Here is a 15394-nt window from a genome sequence, read left to right on the forward strand (position 1 = left end):
GACAGACTGAGTTTAACGTACAGAAGGGATCTGACAGACTGAGCTTAACGTACAGAAGGGATCTGACAGACTGAGCTTAACGTACAGAAGGGATCTGACAGACTGAGTTTAACGTACAGAAGGGATCTGACAGACTGAGTTTAACGTACAGAAGGGATCTGACAGACTGAGTTTAACGTACAGAAGGGATCTGACAGACTGAGTTTAACGTACAGAAGGGATCTGACAGACTGAGTTTAACGTACAGAAGGGATCTGACAGACTGAGTTTAACGTACAGAAGGGATCTGACAGACTGAGTTTAACGTACAGAAGGGATCTGACAGACTGAGTTTAACGTACAGAAGGGATCTGACAGACTGAGTTTAACGTACAGAAGGGATCTGACAGACTGAGTTTAACGTACAGAAGGGATCTGACAGACTGAGTTTAACGTACAGAAGGGATCTGACAGACTGAGTTTAACGTACAGAAGGGATCTGACAGACTGAGTTGGAGCGCTGCAGTCGTCTCCGTGTGAGGTCATTTTCCATCTCGTTGACTTCCTCTTTCAGCTTCTCCAGCTTTCTCTTCTTCAGCTCTAATTCATGCCACAATCGCTCCATGCGTGCTCTCTGATGCACGAGCAGAGCTGTAAATGCACAGAAAACATTGCAAAAAGTCATGTACAAACATCTGATTAACTATAAAGAGTCTGTGATAAAACAGCATCCAAACCCCATTCAGCGTAAACAACATATTTGACAAATCCGACAGGAGTTCATCAATCAGAAACTGTAGAATAAGGAGGTGAATGAGAGTTTAAAAACGGCAGGTGTAAAGGCGCACATTTTTTTTAAAACGCCTTGGTTTCGTTTTTTTGTTTTGACGTGGCGCGTTAAAAACTGTCCGACCAATGAGATCTGCGCTTTAGTTCCCATGCCTGGAGCTGCTGAAGTCACAGTAAAACACCACTTGGTGGCGCTCAAGCACAAAACGCTCTTGCCGAACACACATTGATACGACGGAGAGGAAGTAGGCAAAGAAGATGAGCTGCTAAAGCTGCTTGCCCGTTAGCAAAAGTGTGTGAATGGTTTTGGCAAGCACGTAAATACTGTCTCTCTTCTTCTTCTGCGTGACGAGCGAGTGTCAGAAGCGTTGTGCTGTGTTCACACCCAACGTGAATAGAGCGTCAAATTCGGACACTTGAACATTTTTAATCCATTCGCGCGTCCACAGTGAATTGGACGTGTGTATAAATCGAGCATTTGAAGCGAAATAGACGCGAGTTCAAGACGCTCCAGGAGAAATAAGTCATAAAACACCACTGCCTCTTTTCATTTTCATTAAAAATATATATTAATCATTAATAGCCACACAAATGTGGTCCAGGCAACTACATTATCTTCACTGCATGTATATTTAAATATCCTAAAAAATAAAAGTTATGAAACTTCAGACCCCAGGCAAACAATTGCTTCGTTTTTTTAGAACAAATTTAATTTTACTCTGTTTATTAATGTTTTTACTCAACATCTGTGCAGTTTTTGGAGTATTTATAATAATTTTAAAATGTATATAAATAAATAAAATATTTTTCAAATGGATTTTCACACAAAATCAGGTTTTTTTTATGTAAGACCCACAATTCTAACTTTCATTCGTGGGGATAACATGGTTTAGTGGAAGATTTTTGCCCATCTTTTGGAAAATACAGTTAAAGACTTTCACCAGTAAATGTCTGCAGAGCTCCACTATTTGACTGAAAGACATCTTTTCACAAGTATTTTTCAGTTGGATTCATATCTAAATGTTACTAAATCACATTTATAACAATTAAAATGTATCAATTTTGTCAAAGTTTAGCATTTTTTTGTGAAAAAGCATTAACTTTTTCAATGATGTTACATTATGATTACAATCAAACCTGAAAAAGAGAAAAGTTAGAGTCTTTAGAGTTTATCATTTATTTCAAACATCGAATTTTCTTATAATTCTACAAATGTAATCTACACTTCAGTCACTAACTGCAACAGAACAAAAATTAACAGAAATGAAGTTATATTACATATTGAGTAAAAAATACACAACATGAACATCAAAATGCAATGAACTGAACAGCAATAACAAACATATTCCTGTGTGTGTGTGTGTGTGTGTGTGTGTGTGTGTAAGCATGATCATTTTGCATTGTGGATGTTTTATGCATTGTTGGAAGTGTGCCACTTCATTCCTGTATGTGTGTTCTGTGTTGTTTCTGTTTTTGAAGATGAATTTAGTCAATTTTCTAAGCCCTGTGTGTTCTTATTGTTGTCACATGAACATAAAAACAGATATCAATCCAATTCATTTATTTATTTATTTGTAGATCTAGAGAGCGTTGACTACCATACAAAGTCTTATGCCATTTGGAAAAAGGGAAATAATTTTTTTTTATTTGAGCAAACGTCGTTTGGGGTCAGAAAAGACCCCGACGACCGGAGAAGGGTTAAAGAACTACATTCTCACCTGAAAAAAGTATTAAAACTAAATTGTGACACAATAACGGTAGTATTTTTTAATTATGGAGGGTTTCTCATCACGTCACTTCACCACGTGACAGCAGCAAGCAGGCTCCTGATTGGTTAACGCGCCACGAATAGCCGCCAAAGTTCAGATTTTTCAACGCAAATTCGCTTCATTCGCTTCAAACGTTCCCCAAAATTTAGTTAAAGGGTTAGTTCACCCAAAAATGAAAATTCTGTCATTAATGACTTCCCCTCATGTGGTTGGACACCCGTCAGACCTCCGTTCATCTTCAGACACAAATGAAGATATTTTAGTGTAAATCTGATGGCTCTGAAAGGCCTCCATTGGCTCAATGCACTTTACACTTTCAAGACCCTTAAAAGACACTAAAGACGTCGTTACAAAGTCCATCTCACTACAGTGGCTCTACAATAACTTTATGAAGAGGCAAGAATAGTTTTTGTGCGCAAAAAAACCCTAAATAACGACTTATATAGTGATGACCGATTTCAAAACACGGCCTCATGAAGCTTCGAAGCGTAATGAATCAGTGAGTCGATTCAGCGGTTTGGATCGCCAAAGTCACGTGATTTCAGCAGTTTGGCAGTTTGACACGCGATCCGAATCATGATTCGACTCGCTGATTCATAACGCTCCAAACCGCTGAATCGACTCACTGATTCATAACGCTCCAAACCGCTGAATCGACTCACTGATTCATAACGCTTCGAAGCTTCATGAGGCCGTATTTTGAAATCGGTCATCACTATATAAGTCGTTATTTAGGGTTTTTTTGCACACAAAAACTATTCTCATCGCTTCATAAAGTTATTGTAGAACCGCTGTAGTGAGATGGACTTTGTAACGACGTCTTTAGTGTCTTTTAAGGGTCTTGAGAGTGTAAAGTGCATTGAGCCAATGGAGCCTTTCAGAGCCATCAGATTTACACTAAAATATCTTAATTTGTGTCTGAAGATGAACGGAGGTCTGACGGGTGTCCAACGACATGAGGGTCAGTAATTAATGACAGAATTTTCATTTTTGGGTGAACTAACCCTTTAAGACTTTTTCAGGTGAGAATGTAGTTGTTTAAAGCTGACATCTGTGGTTTATTTATAAAGAGAGCGACTATTTAAAAAAAATAACTCGCTCCAGACGCTCTATTCGCGTTTGGTGTGAACGCAGCACCACCTTATGTACCGGGAGCACCATCTACTGAATTTGCATGTTCACCCTGCAAATCGCAGTGAAAAATCACTTGGGCGTAAAAAAACGTCTCGAAAAACGTGTGCAATAATCATCCCAGTGTGCACAGGCCTTAACTTAAAGGGATAGTTCACTCAAAAATTTAAATTCTGTCATCATTTACTCACCCTCAAGTTGTTCCAAACCTGTATGAGTTCTGAACAAAGCAGATAGAGCAACCATTGACCACCATAGTATTTTTTTTCCTACTATGGCAGTCAATGGTTGCTCTATCTGCTTTGTTACAAACATTCTTCACTCTATCTTCTTTTGTGTTCAGCAGAACAAAGAAACTCATACAGGTTGGGAACAACTTGAGGGTGAGTAAATGATGAAAGGATTTACATTTTTGGGTGAACTATCCCTTTGATGAGTAAGGTGTCACTTGGGCAAATATTAGGGGTGTAACGTTAAAAGAATGTGCACCAGAATCAATATAAGAGGGGAACGTACCTTGTGTGTATGCAGCGTCGTCGGCACCCATGCTGAGTCTGCGAGGCTCTGAGCTTTTGTCCCGGTGAGGTGAAAGTGGGTCAGACTGGTACAGGGGATCCGGCTCTGCGTAATGGTGATCGCCAGGTAGACTGAGCATGTTAGTTGGCTCAAACGTTGGCGATATCACTCCAGGAGACACAGCTGGCGGTTTATTGGGGGAGACAGTGATTTTAAAGGTGTATTTGGTGTTGGGCTGCGTTACCACCACACGAGGAGACGTGGCGGTGCCTCCAGCTCCCACAGAGGGACGGGATTTGGGTGGGTGGTGGTGTATATATGCAGGTCCCATGCTCACCTGGCTTCCTAAAGCCCGCAGACCAGAAGACCCCGGCGTTGGATTGGCTGAGATATAGACTGTAGGCGGGTTGCGTCCCCCTCCGTCATCGGACGATGTGTTCGCAGAAATGTAGAACTTGGGCTGTGAGCGAGGGGTGTTGGGAACAATGGCACATTCGTCCGACGGGGTGGGAACAGTAGCAGTGGGTGGGGAAGCAGAGATGTACACCGTGGGCTGGCTGCGACTGAGCCCAGAACCGGCGATTGAGATCGGGGCCGAGGGACCGGTGCCGGCAGCCAGAGAGGATGACGAGGGGCAGGATGAAGAGGTGGAGCTGGAGCTGGCTCGGGGGGCAGAGCCGGAGCGCAGGAGCGTGTTCGATCCAGCCCCTCTCTGTGGAGACTCCAACTTTATCTCAATCTGATTCTTCCGGGGCCCGGTTGAGATGTTCTGGATGTTATACTGGCTAGCAGATGAGCATGAGGATGGCGAGGGTGACGACGAGGAGGCTTGTGACGTCACGGCCGAAGGGATGGAGGGGGCCTGGGTGTTGGTGGGTGAACTGATAGGCATGTATACATGTGAGGTTTGATGCTGGCTCCCGCTCCACGAACTCTGGGACGCTGCAGGATGAGTGATCTGATAGATCTGCTGGGCCGGCTGGGAGGTGGGACTGTACTGGGCCCGTCCTTGTACCTGTCGCGTCGAGCCTGGCTGGGTCACATATGGGCGAATGTAAATGGAGTTCGGACTGTTTAGACCCGACTGAGGTCCTCCATGTATGTGCAGGGAGGTAGGTGTATTTCGGCCGGTGTTGGGCGCGAGTGTCACCGTGATTGGGTTGAAGCGCGGGGTTGGCGGTGGTCCTTTGCCTCCGACCTGGTAAAGCCCGAGGTGCTGAGGAGGCTGTGGCTTACGGGTCGACTCCATGGCCGTGAATGCACTGAGGCTTGTGGGCGTGTGTGTAGGCACAGATTGCGTTTCAGGCTGGTAGAACTCAGAGAGCGGAGACAGCACGTTTAAAGGCCCATCGCTCACACTGGGGTTGAGTGTCCTGCTGCCATTCATCCTTACTACATCTCGCTGCACTGCACCTTGGGTATTCTGAGAGACGCCGAGGTTCAGTTGGGTCATGTGATTGCGAAGATCTGACAAACTCTGGCTACCTTCACTATACAAAAAACCAGGACTCACCTTGGCCAGGTACTCGCAACATGCAGCCAAATCGTTCTTATTCTGAGGAAAGAAAGAAGAGAGGGAAACCGGTCAGCTTCAGATGTGTCTGGGTGGAAGCTACATTTAAAGTTATATCTCTGGGATAAGACGTCCCACCACTTAGATTTGGTAGTGCTGTTCATTTTATTATTTCATTTAATAATTATTTATTGATTATTTAACACCATATCAGCAGCAATGGCTATATTAACGGCAATCAACAGTATTTAAATTTTTGAAGGATTACAATCACTTCAATACATTTACAATAATTTAACAATTTTGTTTTATAAACAGCCAAATCGTTCTTATTCTGAGGAAAGAAAGAAGAGAGGGAAACCGGTCAGCTTCAGATGTGTCTGGGGTGGAAGCCAGTGTTGCCAACTCTCGCGAGACAAATAAGCAACCGCAGCTTCAAAAACAATCCCAAAACAAGCCCAATATTAATATATTATTTATTATCATCAATATTATTTATAATAATTTTTTTATCAATAAATGAGCCTGCAACATATTAAACTGAAACCTCTCGTAGTTTGAAAAGCAAAAACAGATGTGATTTTACAAAAATCATCAAATTGCAATAAAGGACACGCAATATCCACCGATCAGATGTGAACAGAAGAGGTTTGAAGAAGAAGAAAAAAAAGTGACATGAAGGCCAATTATAGTAACCCATAGTCGGAGTTAGTGCACACATTTTAGGGGCAGTGAGTAGCGAACACACACACACACACACACACACACACACACACACACACACACACACACTGCAAACCTTGAAAAAGATAAGCCCTACATCTCAATGTGGATATACTATCTGCCCTAAATAGTATTGAAAATGACTGTCATATAATATTTAGGATGGATGCACATTGGGACACAAGCACTAAGGGAGCGCTGCAATATAGCCAAATATTTATAATAAAATAAATTCGAACCATACCTACTGTTATTATTAGTATACTTGTTTTTTTATAATAGCCTGTAATTTTAAATACATTACAAACATTTGTTTTAATTAAATTAGGTGCCTTTCCTCCCTGTTTCCTCTCCATCTCTGTACATCTCTGCTGGTGGCATTGTTTGTAAAAATGTATAGGTTTATTTAAAGGGTTAGTTCACCCAAAAATGAAAATTCTGTCATTAATTACTCACCCTCATGTCGTTGGACACCCGTAAGACCTCCGTTCATATTCGGAACACAAATGAAGATATTTTAGTTGAAAGCTGATGCTGAGAAAGGCTTCAGATAGGCCTCCATCGGCATTCAGTACATTTACACTTCCAAGATCCATGAAAGGCACTTAAAACGTCGTTACAAAGTCTATCTCACCACAGTGGCTCTACAATAATCATACAATGCGACGACAATAGTTTTTGTGCGCAAAAAAAAATCAAAATAACAGCTTTATCCAGCTTGTTCTTGTCTTCCGTGTGTGTCTCCACGACGCATGCGCGAGAATATGACGCAGATCCGGCGTTCGGACACATGACCCAGAAGAGATTTGTTTACAAGCAGAGGAAGACGCGCGTATCTCAGCTGTTGAATTCTACATTGATCGTGCTTTAGGTCTCGGCGTAGTTCTCAAAATGGGGCTTAAGTGGCATTTCATCGATTCCCGAACACCGGCGCTACGTCATATTCTCGCGCATGCGTCGTGGAGGCACACACGGAAGTCGAGAACAAGTTGGATAAAGGTGTTATTTTGATTTTTTTTTGCGCACAAAAACTATTGTCATCGCATCGTAAAATTATTGTAGAGTCACTGTGGTGAGATGGACTTTGTAACGACGTTTTAAGTGCCTTTCATGGATCTTGGAAGTGTAAATGTACTGAATGCCAATGGAGGCCTATCTGAAGCCTTTCTCAGCATCAGCTTTCAACTAAAATATCTTCATTTGTGTCTGAAGATGAACGGAGGTCTGACGGGTGTCCAACGACATGAGGGTGAGGAATTAATGACAGAATTTTCATTTTTGGGTGAACTAACCCTTTAAGTCTACTAACTATCAATACCTGCATTAATAACGTCACATGCCTGCACGTTGAACGTGATTGTATCGTTGCACTGATTGGCTATTAGCTGTGAGAGACCGTGTCAGTCAATGTATTGGGCAAAACAGTGGCCATACATGTAAAGAAACGAAGTTGCTTGTTATATTTTCCTAACAAGCAACCACATTTTTTAAAATAAGCCCAAAAAACCGCAACCCGCGACTCGTGATTTTTTAACACGACTTGCCAAAAAAAGAAGCCCAAAGTCGCGTGTTATACGCGGACATGGCAACTATGGTGGAAGCTACATTTAAAGTTATATCTCTGGGATAAGACGTCCCACCACTTAGATTTGGAAGTGCTTTTAATTTTATTATTTAATTTAATAATTATTTATTGATTATTTAACACCATATCAGCAGCAATGGCTATATTAACGGCAATCAACAGTATTTAAATTTTTGAAGGATTACAATCACTTCAATACATTTACAATAATTTAACAATTTTGTTTTATAAAAAAACAATCAATATGCAAAATCAGACATATACACTACCCGTCAAAAGTTTGAGAATTTTTAAATGTTTTGAAAGAAGTCTCTTCTGCTCACTAAGGCTGCATTTATTTGATTACAATACAGAAAAAACAGTGAAATATTATTACAATTTAAAATAACTATTTTCTATTTGAATATGTTTTAAAATGCAATTTATTCCTGTGATCAAAGCTGAATTTATCATCATTACTCCAGTCTTCAGTGTCACATGATCCTTTACAAATCATTCTCATATGATGCTCAAGACACATTTATGATTATTATCAGTGTTGAAAACTGTTTATTTGAAGACTAGAAAGTTCAAAAGAACAGCATTTATCTGAAATATAAAGCTTTGGCAACATTATAAATGTCTTTACTGTCACTTGATCAATTTAATAAACATATTCATTTCTTTAAGTTCTATCCCCCCCAAAAAAAAGAAATTATTCTTACCGACCCAAAACTTTTGAACGGTAATATAATGTTACAAAAGCTTTATATTTCAGATAAATGCTGTTCTTTTGAACTTTCCATTCATCAAATAATCCTAAAAAAAATGTTTTACACAAGTTTTCAACACTGATAATAATCATAAATGTGTCTTGAGCATCAAACCCTCATATCAGAATGATTTGTGAAGGATCATGTGACACTAAAGACTGGAGTAATGATGATAAATTCAGCTTTGATCACAGGATATAAATTGCATTTTACCATATATTCAAATATAATAATATTTCACTGTTTTTGCTGTATTTTGGATCAAATAAATGCAGCCTTAGTGAGCAGAAGAAACATTAAAAAATCTTACCGTTCTCAAACTTTTGACTGGTAGTGTATGTGTGAACCTGGCCCACAAAACCAGTCATAAGTCACACGGGTATACTTGTGGGAATTGTGTGGGTCAAAATGATCCATTTTTCTTTAATGCCAAAAATCATTAGGATATTAAGATCATGTTCCATGAAGATATTTTGTAAATGTCCTACCGTAAATATATCATAAATGTATTATTAGTAGTAATATGCATTGCTAATGACTTCATTTGGACCACTTTAAAAGGAGATTTTCTCAATATTTCGATTTTTTTGCACCCTCAGATTCCAGATTTTCAAATAGTTCGGCCAAATATTGTCCTAACAAACCACACATCAATTTCAAAAAACCCTTATGACTGGTTTTGTGGTCCAGGGTCACATACCAAATAAACAACAACAGTAATAATGACAATTACATAGAATATTTCGATTTAATATTTGATAGAAATTCTAAAATTATTCCAAGAGCAACCTTTTTTATTTTCTGTATTTTCACAATATTTGTCTAATATTTTAAAAAGGACATTCTATTAAAATATAATCATCTGAAAGCTGAATAAATAAGATTTTTTCATTGATGTATGGTTTGTTAGGACAAGATTTGTCCGAGATGCAACTATTTGAAAATCTGGAATCTGAGAGTGCAAAATATTAAGAAAATCTCCTTTAAAGTTGTCCAAATGAAGTCATTAGCAATGCATATTACTACTAATAATACATTTATGATATGTTTATGGTAGGACATTTACTAAATATCTTCATGAAACATGATCTTAATATCCTCATGATTTTTTGGCATAAAAGAAAAATGTATAATGTATAAAAAATGTATAAAAATGTATAAAATGACGGTCTGCCTTTGATGCGTTTACTGGTACATGAGATGGTAAACTGCGTCTTATATCCAGAAATTCCTCCTGATAACATTTTGGATGATTCATTTTTTTATACTGCAGCTGTGGTTAATTAAACCAGAATCAGTCATAACTTTTAAGAATTGTGAAAAACTTGAAAAATTAGTGACGCATTGAAGAATTTCATCATGCACTTCTAATCTTATACATCCTGCAAAAATCAGATAAAAGCTGGAAAGTTCACCCTCTGGGACATCTTCCCCCAGTAGTGATTTCCAATTGTGTTCTAGAATAAATTAATTTGCAAATGTTTCAGTTTATTTCCCTTAGAATATCTATGATCTCTAAATATAGTGCAAATATGATAAGTGCTGGGTTATCTTCCACAAGTGTGCCGCCTTTAAAGTCAACATGATATGGCTTTTGCAACACATTTTACTTTCATAAAGTGGCCTATTTCCAAGTAAAATAAAAAATTTAAAAGAAATATTGCTTTGTCTCTTCTTTACAACATATCAGTTATGCTTCAGCTTGTAAACTAATCAATCTCATACTTGAAACTTAGCATTGTGTACTATTGATGGCTATAATAATGATAAATTGCTTGTTGTATTATTCATTTATAAGTGTTTTTAGATCAGGGATTGCCAAAATGTATTGTCAGTTGAACTTCTTCGACCAAAAATAGAAACTTTAAGTACTAGGGACGCACCAATATGAACATTTTGGCCGATACCGATAACCAATAATTCTTCATATTTAAAAGCCGATAACCGATATATCGGCCGATACATCTAAATCCAAATTTTTAGATAATTTTTGAGAGCCTGATCACAAAAATAAAAAAGTCTCACAATTAAAAGCAATGTCCAAAGCACATAATTATGATGTTCTCATTATCATTTTATTGCACATGTTCCACTGAACAGTATTTTCCTTTTCTGAAGTGATTCCAATCATATTTCAAGCAATTCAAACCCATCATGGCGATAATAAAAGGAAATAATACATTACTTAGCCAAATAATCTTATCGGGCCGATACGATAACATTAAAAACGAACATATATCGGCCGATATATCGTGCATCCCTTTAAGTTAACATTTCAATGTAACAACACATTCACGGTTCACGTTGGTCACTCGACATGTAAACAAATATAATATTTTATGTAATAAATAATAAATAAAATAGCTTTTTTCGTGTTTGACTGATTTAATCAGTTTTTCATCCACTCACGAACCAAAGTTTGGGAATCGCTGCTTTAGAAAAAGCATCTGCTAAACTAAAACAAATGAAAAACCCTACAATGCTAATTTTATTCACCAGGAACTGGTTAGATTGTCTCTACATGACATGAGGTTTCGAGGTAAAATAACGGGTTAGTGACATCAGGTATTGTTTGTCTCTTGAATTCAAATGAACTTGATATTTATTATGTTACAAATTATGCAAAAGTACTTTGGCTCACAGAAACAGCTTATGATATAATCCTGGTATAATTCGCACACAGGACACGCCCCTTTCTAGATGGGCGTGTCTAACTCACCTGTAGGACACACTCCGACACCACGTCCTCTGGAACTTCTGGAAACTTTTGCCGCAGGTGGTGCAGAACCTGGTTGTCAATCTGCTGGTTTCCCTGTGCCATTCGTCTACTCCCAAAACAGAACGGACTTGACCTCAGCACGCTCGCTCGCCCACTATCTTAGCATCTTCTGCATTGAAGAGAGAACACAACAATGCATATTTGTTAGACTAACCAAATAAAAAGCACTGGAAATTTGGGACAGATGTAGTCCAATATATAGCTCAATGAAACACATTAGGAAAGAGTGGACCAACAATAGCCACTAATATCTGACTGCGCTGATTGACAGTTTTCCCAACCTCCAATTGTACTCAATTTTACAGATAATATTTATTTTTCTGAGCATTCTCCCTGTGTCTCCCAGATGATCCGGCCCCAAACTCGCACTATACACCGAGCCAACGTTGTTGGGCCAGTCGTGAAGCTATATATACACACTAGGGATGAAACGATTACCGGTTTCACGATAAACCACGATAAAATGTACTGACGGTTAGTAATATCGTTTAAAATTTAATTATCATTAAAACCGCGTGTGATTATCAAGATTGTGAAAACTCACGGTAAATCTTGTCCAGTCAGTCTGGCGCAACGCAATGAGAATAAATGGCAGATGGCAGTGACAGCACTGGGAGATTTATCAGACTCTAAAAGGACCAAATCTGAGGTGTGTCATATTTTGGCTTTTACAAAAGTCCTGAGGGAAACTTCATCGAAGATGAAGAACATGCCAGAAGATGCCAGAAGAAAGTCACTGTAATGGGGAAAACACTTCAAATCTGCGAACGCAAGGCAAGTGGACTTTGACCTCAATACCAAAACTACGTCTGGGAAATAATAACGTGAAGCGAACGAACAAATTCAGACAAGACTAGGGTGACAGACATTTAAGGGATAATAATCAGGGCTCGCCATTTGCGGGTGTATTTGTACTTGCGTTATTTCGGCTGTGGCGTGTAACACAGTCACTCACACTATAGCACTTTGGCGGTTGAACTTATTATAGTCTTCTCAAAAGCCACTTGTTATAATCGCGTTGCGCATTATAACAAATCACACGTGTTTCTATTGAGTTTATGAATGCGATGCGAATGCGTCTAATAATCCAGTTATGTTCAGAGCGCGCTCTCACTGAAATCTGCTCTCAAAGCGGAGATAAACGTGCGATGTACGCAGGAGATTCATTCATCATACAGAGGTTGACTGTTTTTGTTCTATTTCAGCAGCGAAAATAGTTTCAAACAAACACAGCAGAACCACAGCGCATCTGATATGACTGGCATAACGCTGGCTTGACATTCGAGATTCGCGAATTTAGGGACCGTCTCTAAAGTTACATACATTGGTATACACGTTTCTAACTTCAATAGCATTTGAAGAGAATGACTTCGTCATCAAACTGACTGTAAAGTGTTCATCTAGGTATCAGGTACGATGCACAACTTTTGGATTTTTGATATTTAATAAAATAAACGGTCAAATCATATGGAAATATGGATATGCGTTATTTCACTAGGATACTGTTTGGGCTCATACACAAAATATGCTAGATTTAAATGCGTCATAGCTGATAGAACACTGTAAATATATTATCAAGCAATATTTGCATCAGAGACAATATTAGAGTTATATTTACACCAAATTATTATTATTTATGCGTTATGTGTTGCTATTGTCGATGGCCATTATAAGGAAGGAAATCCCACACAATACAATCTTGCTTAAAAAAGTGCTTAGAGCTGCTTGATTTATTTGTAGGTTTTCAAATATAAAACTTGTTGAAATGTTTTAAGTGTATGCAACTGTTCATTTGAACAAAACCATGATAATATTGATAACCGTGATAATTTGGGTCACAAAATTCCATACCGTTTCATCCCTAATACACACACATATATATGGGGCCGATATGGTGTTTTTTTTTTGTGTGTGTATTACCGATATTAAGGAGGAAAAAAGGTCTGATCCCGATATATCGGCCAATATTATTTCTGTGTACATTATAGGACAGTACGAGTCAAATTTGGACAATCTTTCCCATTGTTGTGTCCAAACCTTTAACTGGTACTGTATATAGAATACAGAATATATATACTTTTTTTTTTTTTGCAATGATCACTCAAATGTGGTGATCAAACACTTATAATGATGTGACAAAGATATGTAATGGAGGCAGGGTATTTAACAATAAACGTTATTATCCAAAATGAATACAACATAACCGTTTTTTAACGAGGATACACGTCGAGACGGGCATTTTGACTTCATTTTGCGTGCACGTGTCCATTTAAGCTCAAAATAAAGAGAAGTGGGCGTTCACGTGCTGTCAGCGCGGCTGTGTGTGTGTGTGTGTGTGTGTGCACATTAAACTGCGAGCGAGTCCTTTTGCGCTTGATTCCTGACAGTAGCAAACAATGGAGAACGCTTTTCCTGGACAAACTACGTAAATTACAACATTTACACAAATTTTATCTGCGTTATCTGCAAAAAAAGGTTCATATCGGTGGCATATACGCCGATATATAAGCAGATCAGCTGATAAAATCGTCAGACCGATAAATCGGCCGGGCTCTAAAAATTACTATGAAATATTCACTTTATATTTAGGTATTTAGGCCCTGTCCCAAATGGCACACTTCATGTGCACTTTCGCTCACGTCGTATGTGTGATAGATGCATTATGATCAGTATTGCCATGTATGCCTGCCATGTGGTACAATATTGCTGATAAATGTTCCAAACATTTATCACGATCAAACCATTCTAAGGACACACATTACAAATATGATCTTTCAAGGAGTAGTGGAAAGAAGATAACTTTAGTCATCTAAATGTACTGGGATTACAAACATTACCTAAAAACCAAAGTGTGTAGAACAAGCAATGCCAGTTTTGCACCTGTGAAGCACATTATTAACACTGGCAACCTTCCCAGAGAGATTCTGCTCAACTGGAGGTTTACAAATCCACTAAACTAGACAGTTTCCGGAGAACGGAACGCAGAAACTATAGAAATGAAAACCACAGAAAGGCCCTGAAACAAACACAGTTTATTACAGCAAAGACAGCAAAACTTTCTGCAATGTCACAAGACTTTAACCCTTAATCGTCCCTTGGGCTCCAGCTGACCCCACTGGACTTTTCCTCCATTTTTTAAAAGAGTTCCCTTCATCTCAGGGCCATGAGACTCAGTGACTTTTCCTAAATAATCTGTCTAAACATGCACACAAAATCTGGGCTTGATTTGGTTGTTCTAAGGGTGTGTAAAAAAAAAGTTACCGTTTAAGTCCCTCGGGGTCAGATTGACCCCACATTGAAAATGAATGGGAAAGTGTAAAAAATGAAAAAATTTCACTTTTTTTGTCAATTTTTTTTTACTAAATCCAGTATAAATCTGAAAATTTCCACATTTATATCAAGGTCTGGTCCTAGAGCATAAACACAAAGTAGAACGAACTTTCTATCTCATACACACACACGTACACAAACACACAAACACACACGTGTGTGACTGCAACAGAGAGTATTTTTATTGAAATTGGCAAATAAAATCAACAAAACTGGCATAAATCTGAAAGATTTTCATACATAAATGAAGTACTAATACTAGAGCACAAATGCAATATGGAACAAGCATGTTCACTCACACACACACACACAAACACAAACGCAGGTGTCTGGAGCATTTTTTGGGATTTTGGCAATGAATGGGAAAATGTAAAAAATGCTTTTTTTTTCACTTTGTTTGTAAAAAAAAATCAACTTAATCCAGTATAAATCTGAAAATTTATATCAAGATCTGGTCCTAGAGCATAAACACAAAGTGGAACGAACTTTCTGTCTCATACACACAAGCACACACACACACACACACAC

At 38.5% G+C, this 15394-nt stretch overlaps 1 protein-coding gene across 1 annotated transcript in view; it reads right to left on the reverse strand.

The window, feature by feature from the left end:
• Window positions 1-460: 460 nt before the first annotated feature.
• Window positions 461-15394, reverse strand: part of tab2 (TGF-beta activated kinase 1 (MAP3K7) binding protein 2) — a gene marked incomplete at its 3' end in the record, with an annotated part of 52358 nt that continues 37424 nt past the window's right edge. The window contains exons 2-5 of the mRNA XM_079830782.1: window positions 11477-11645; window positions 5698-5739; window positions 4185-5607; window positions 461-630 (exon numbers count right to left, since the gene is read on the reverse strand). Of these exons, the coding sequence (XP_079686908.1) occupies window positions 461-630; window positions 4185-5607; window positions 5698-5739; window positions 11477-11578 (1737 nt within the window). The 5' untranslated portion in view covers window positions 11579-11645. The remainder of the gene's footprint in view (window positions 631-4184; window positions 5608-5697; window positions 5740-11476; window positions 11646-15394) is intronic.

Source organism: Gobio gobio, assembly GCF_949357685.1.
Source record: "Gobio gobio genome assembly, chromosome: 12".
In the NCBI taxonomy this organism is placed as follows: domain Eukaryota; kingdom Metazoa; phylum Chordata; class Actinopteri; order Cypriniformes; family Gobionidae; genus Gobio; species Gobio gobio.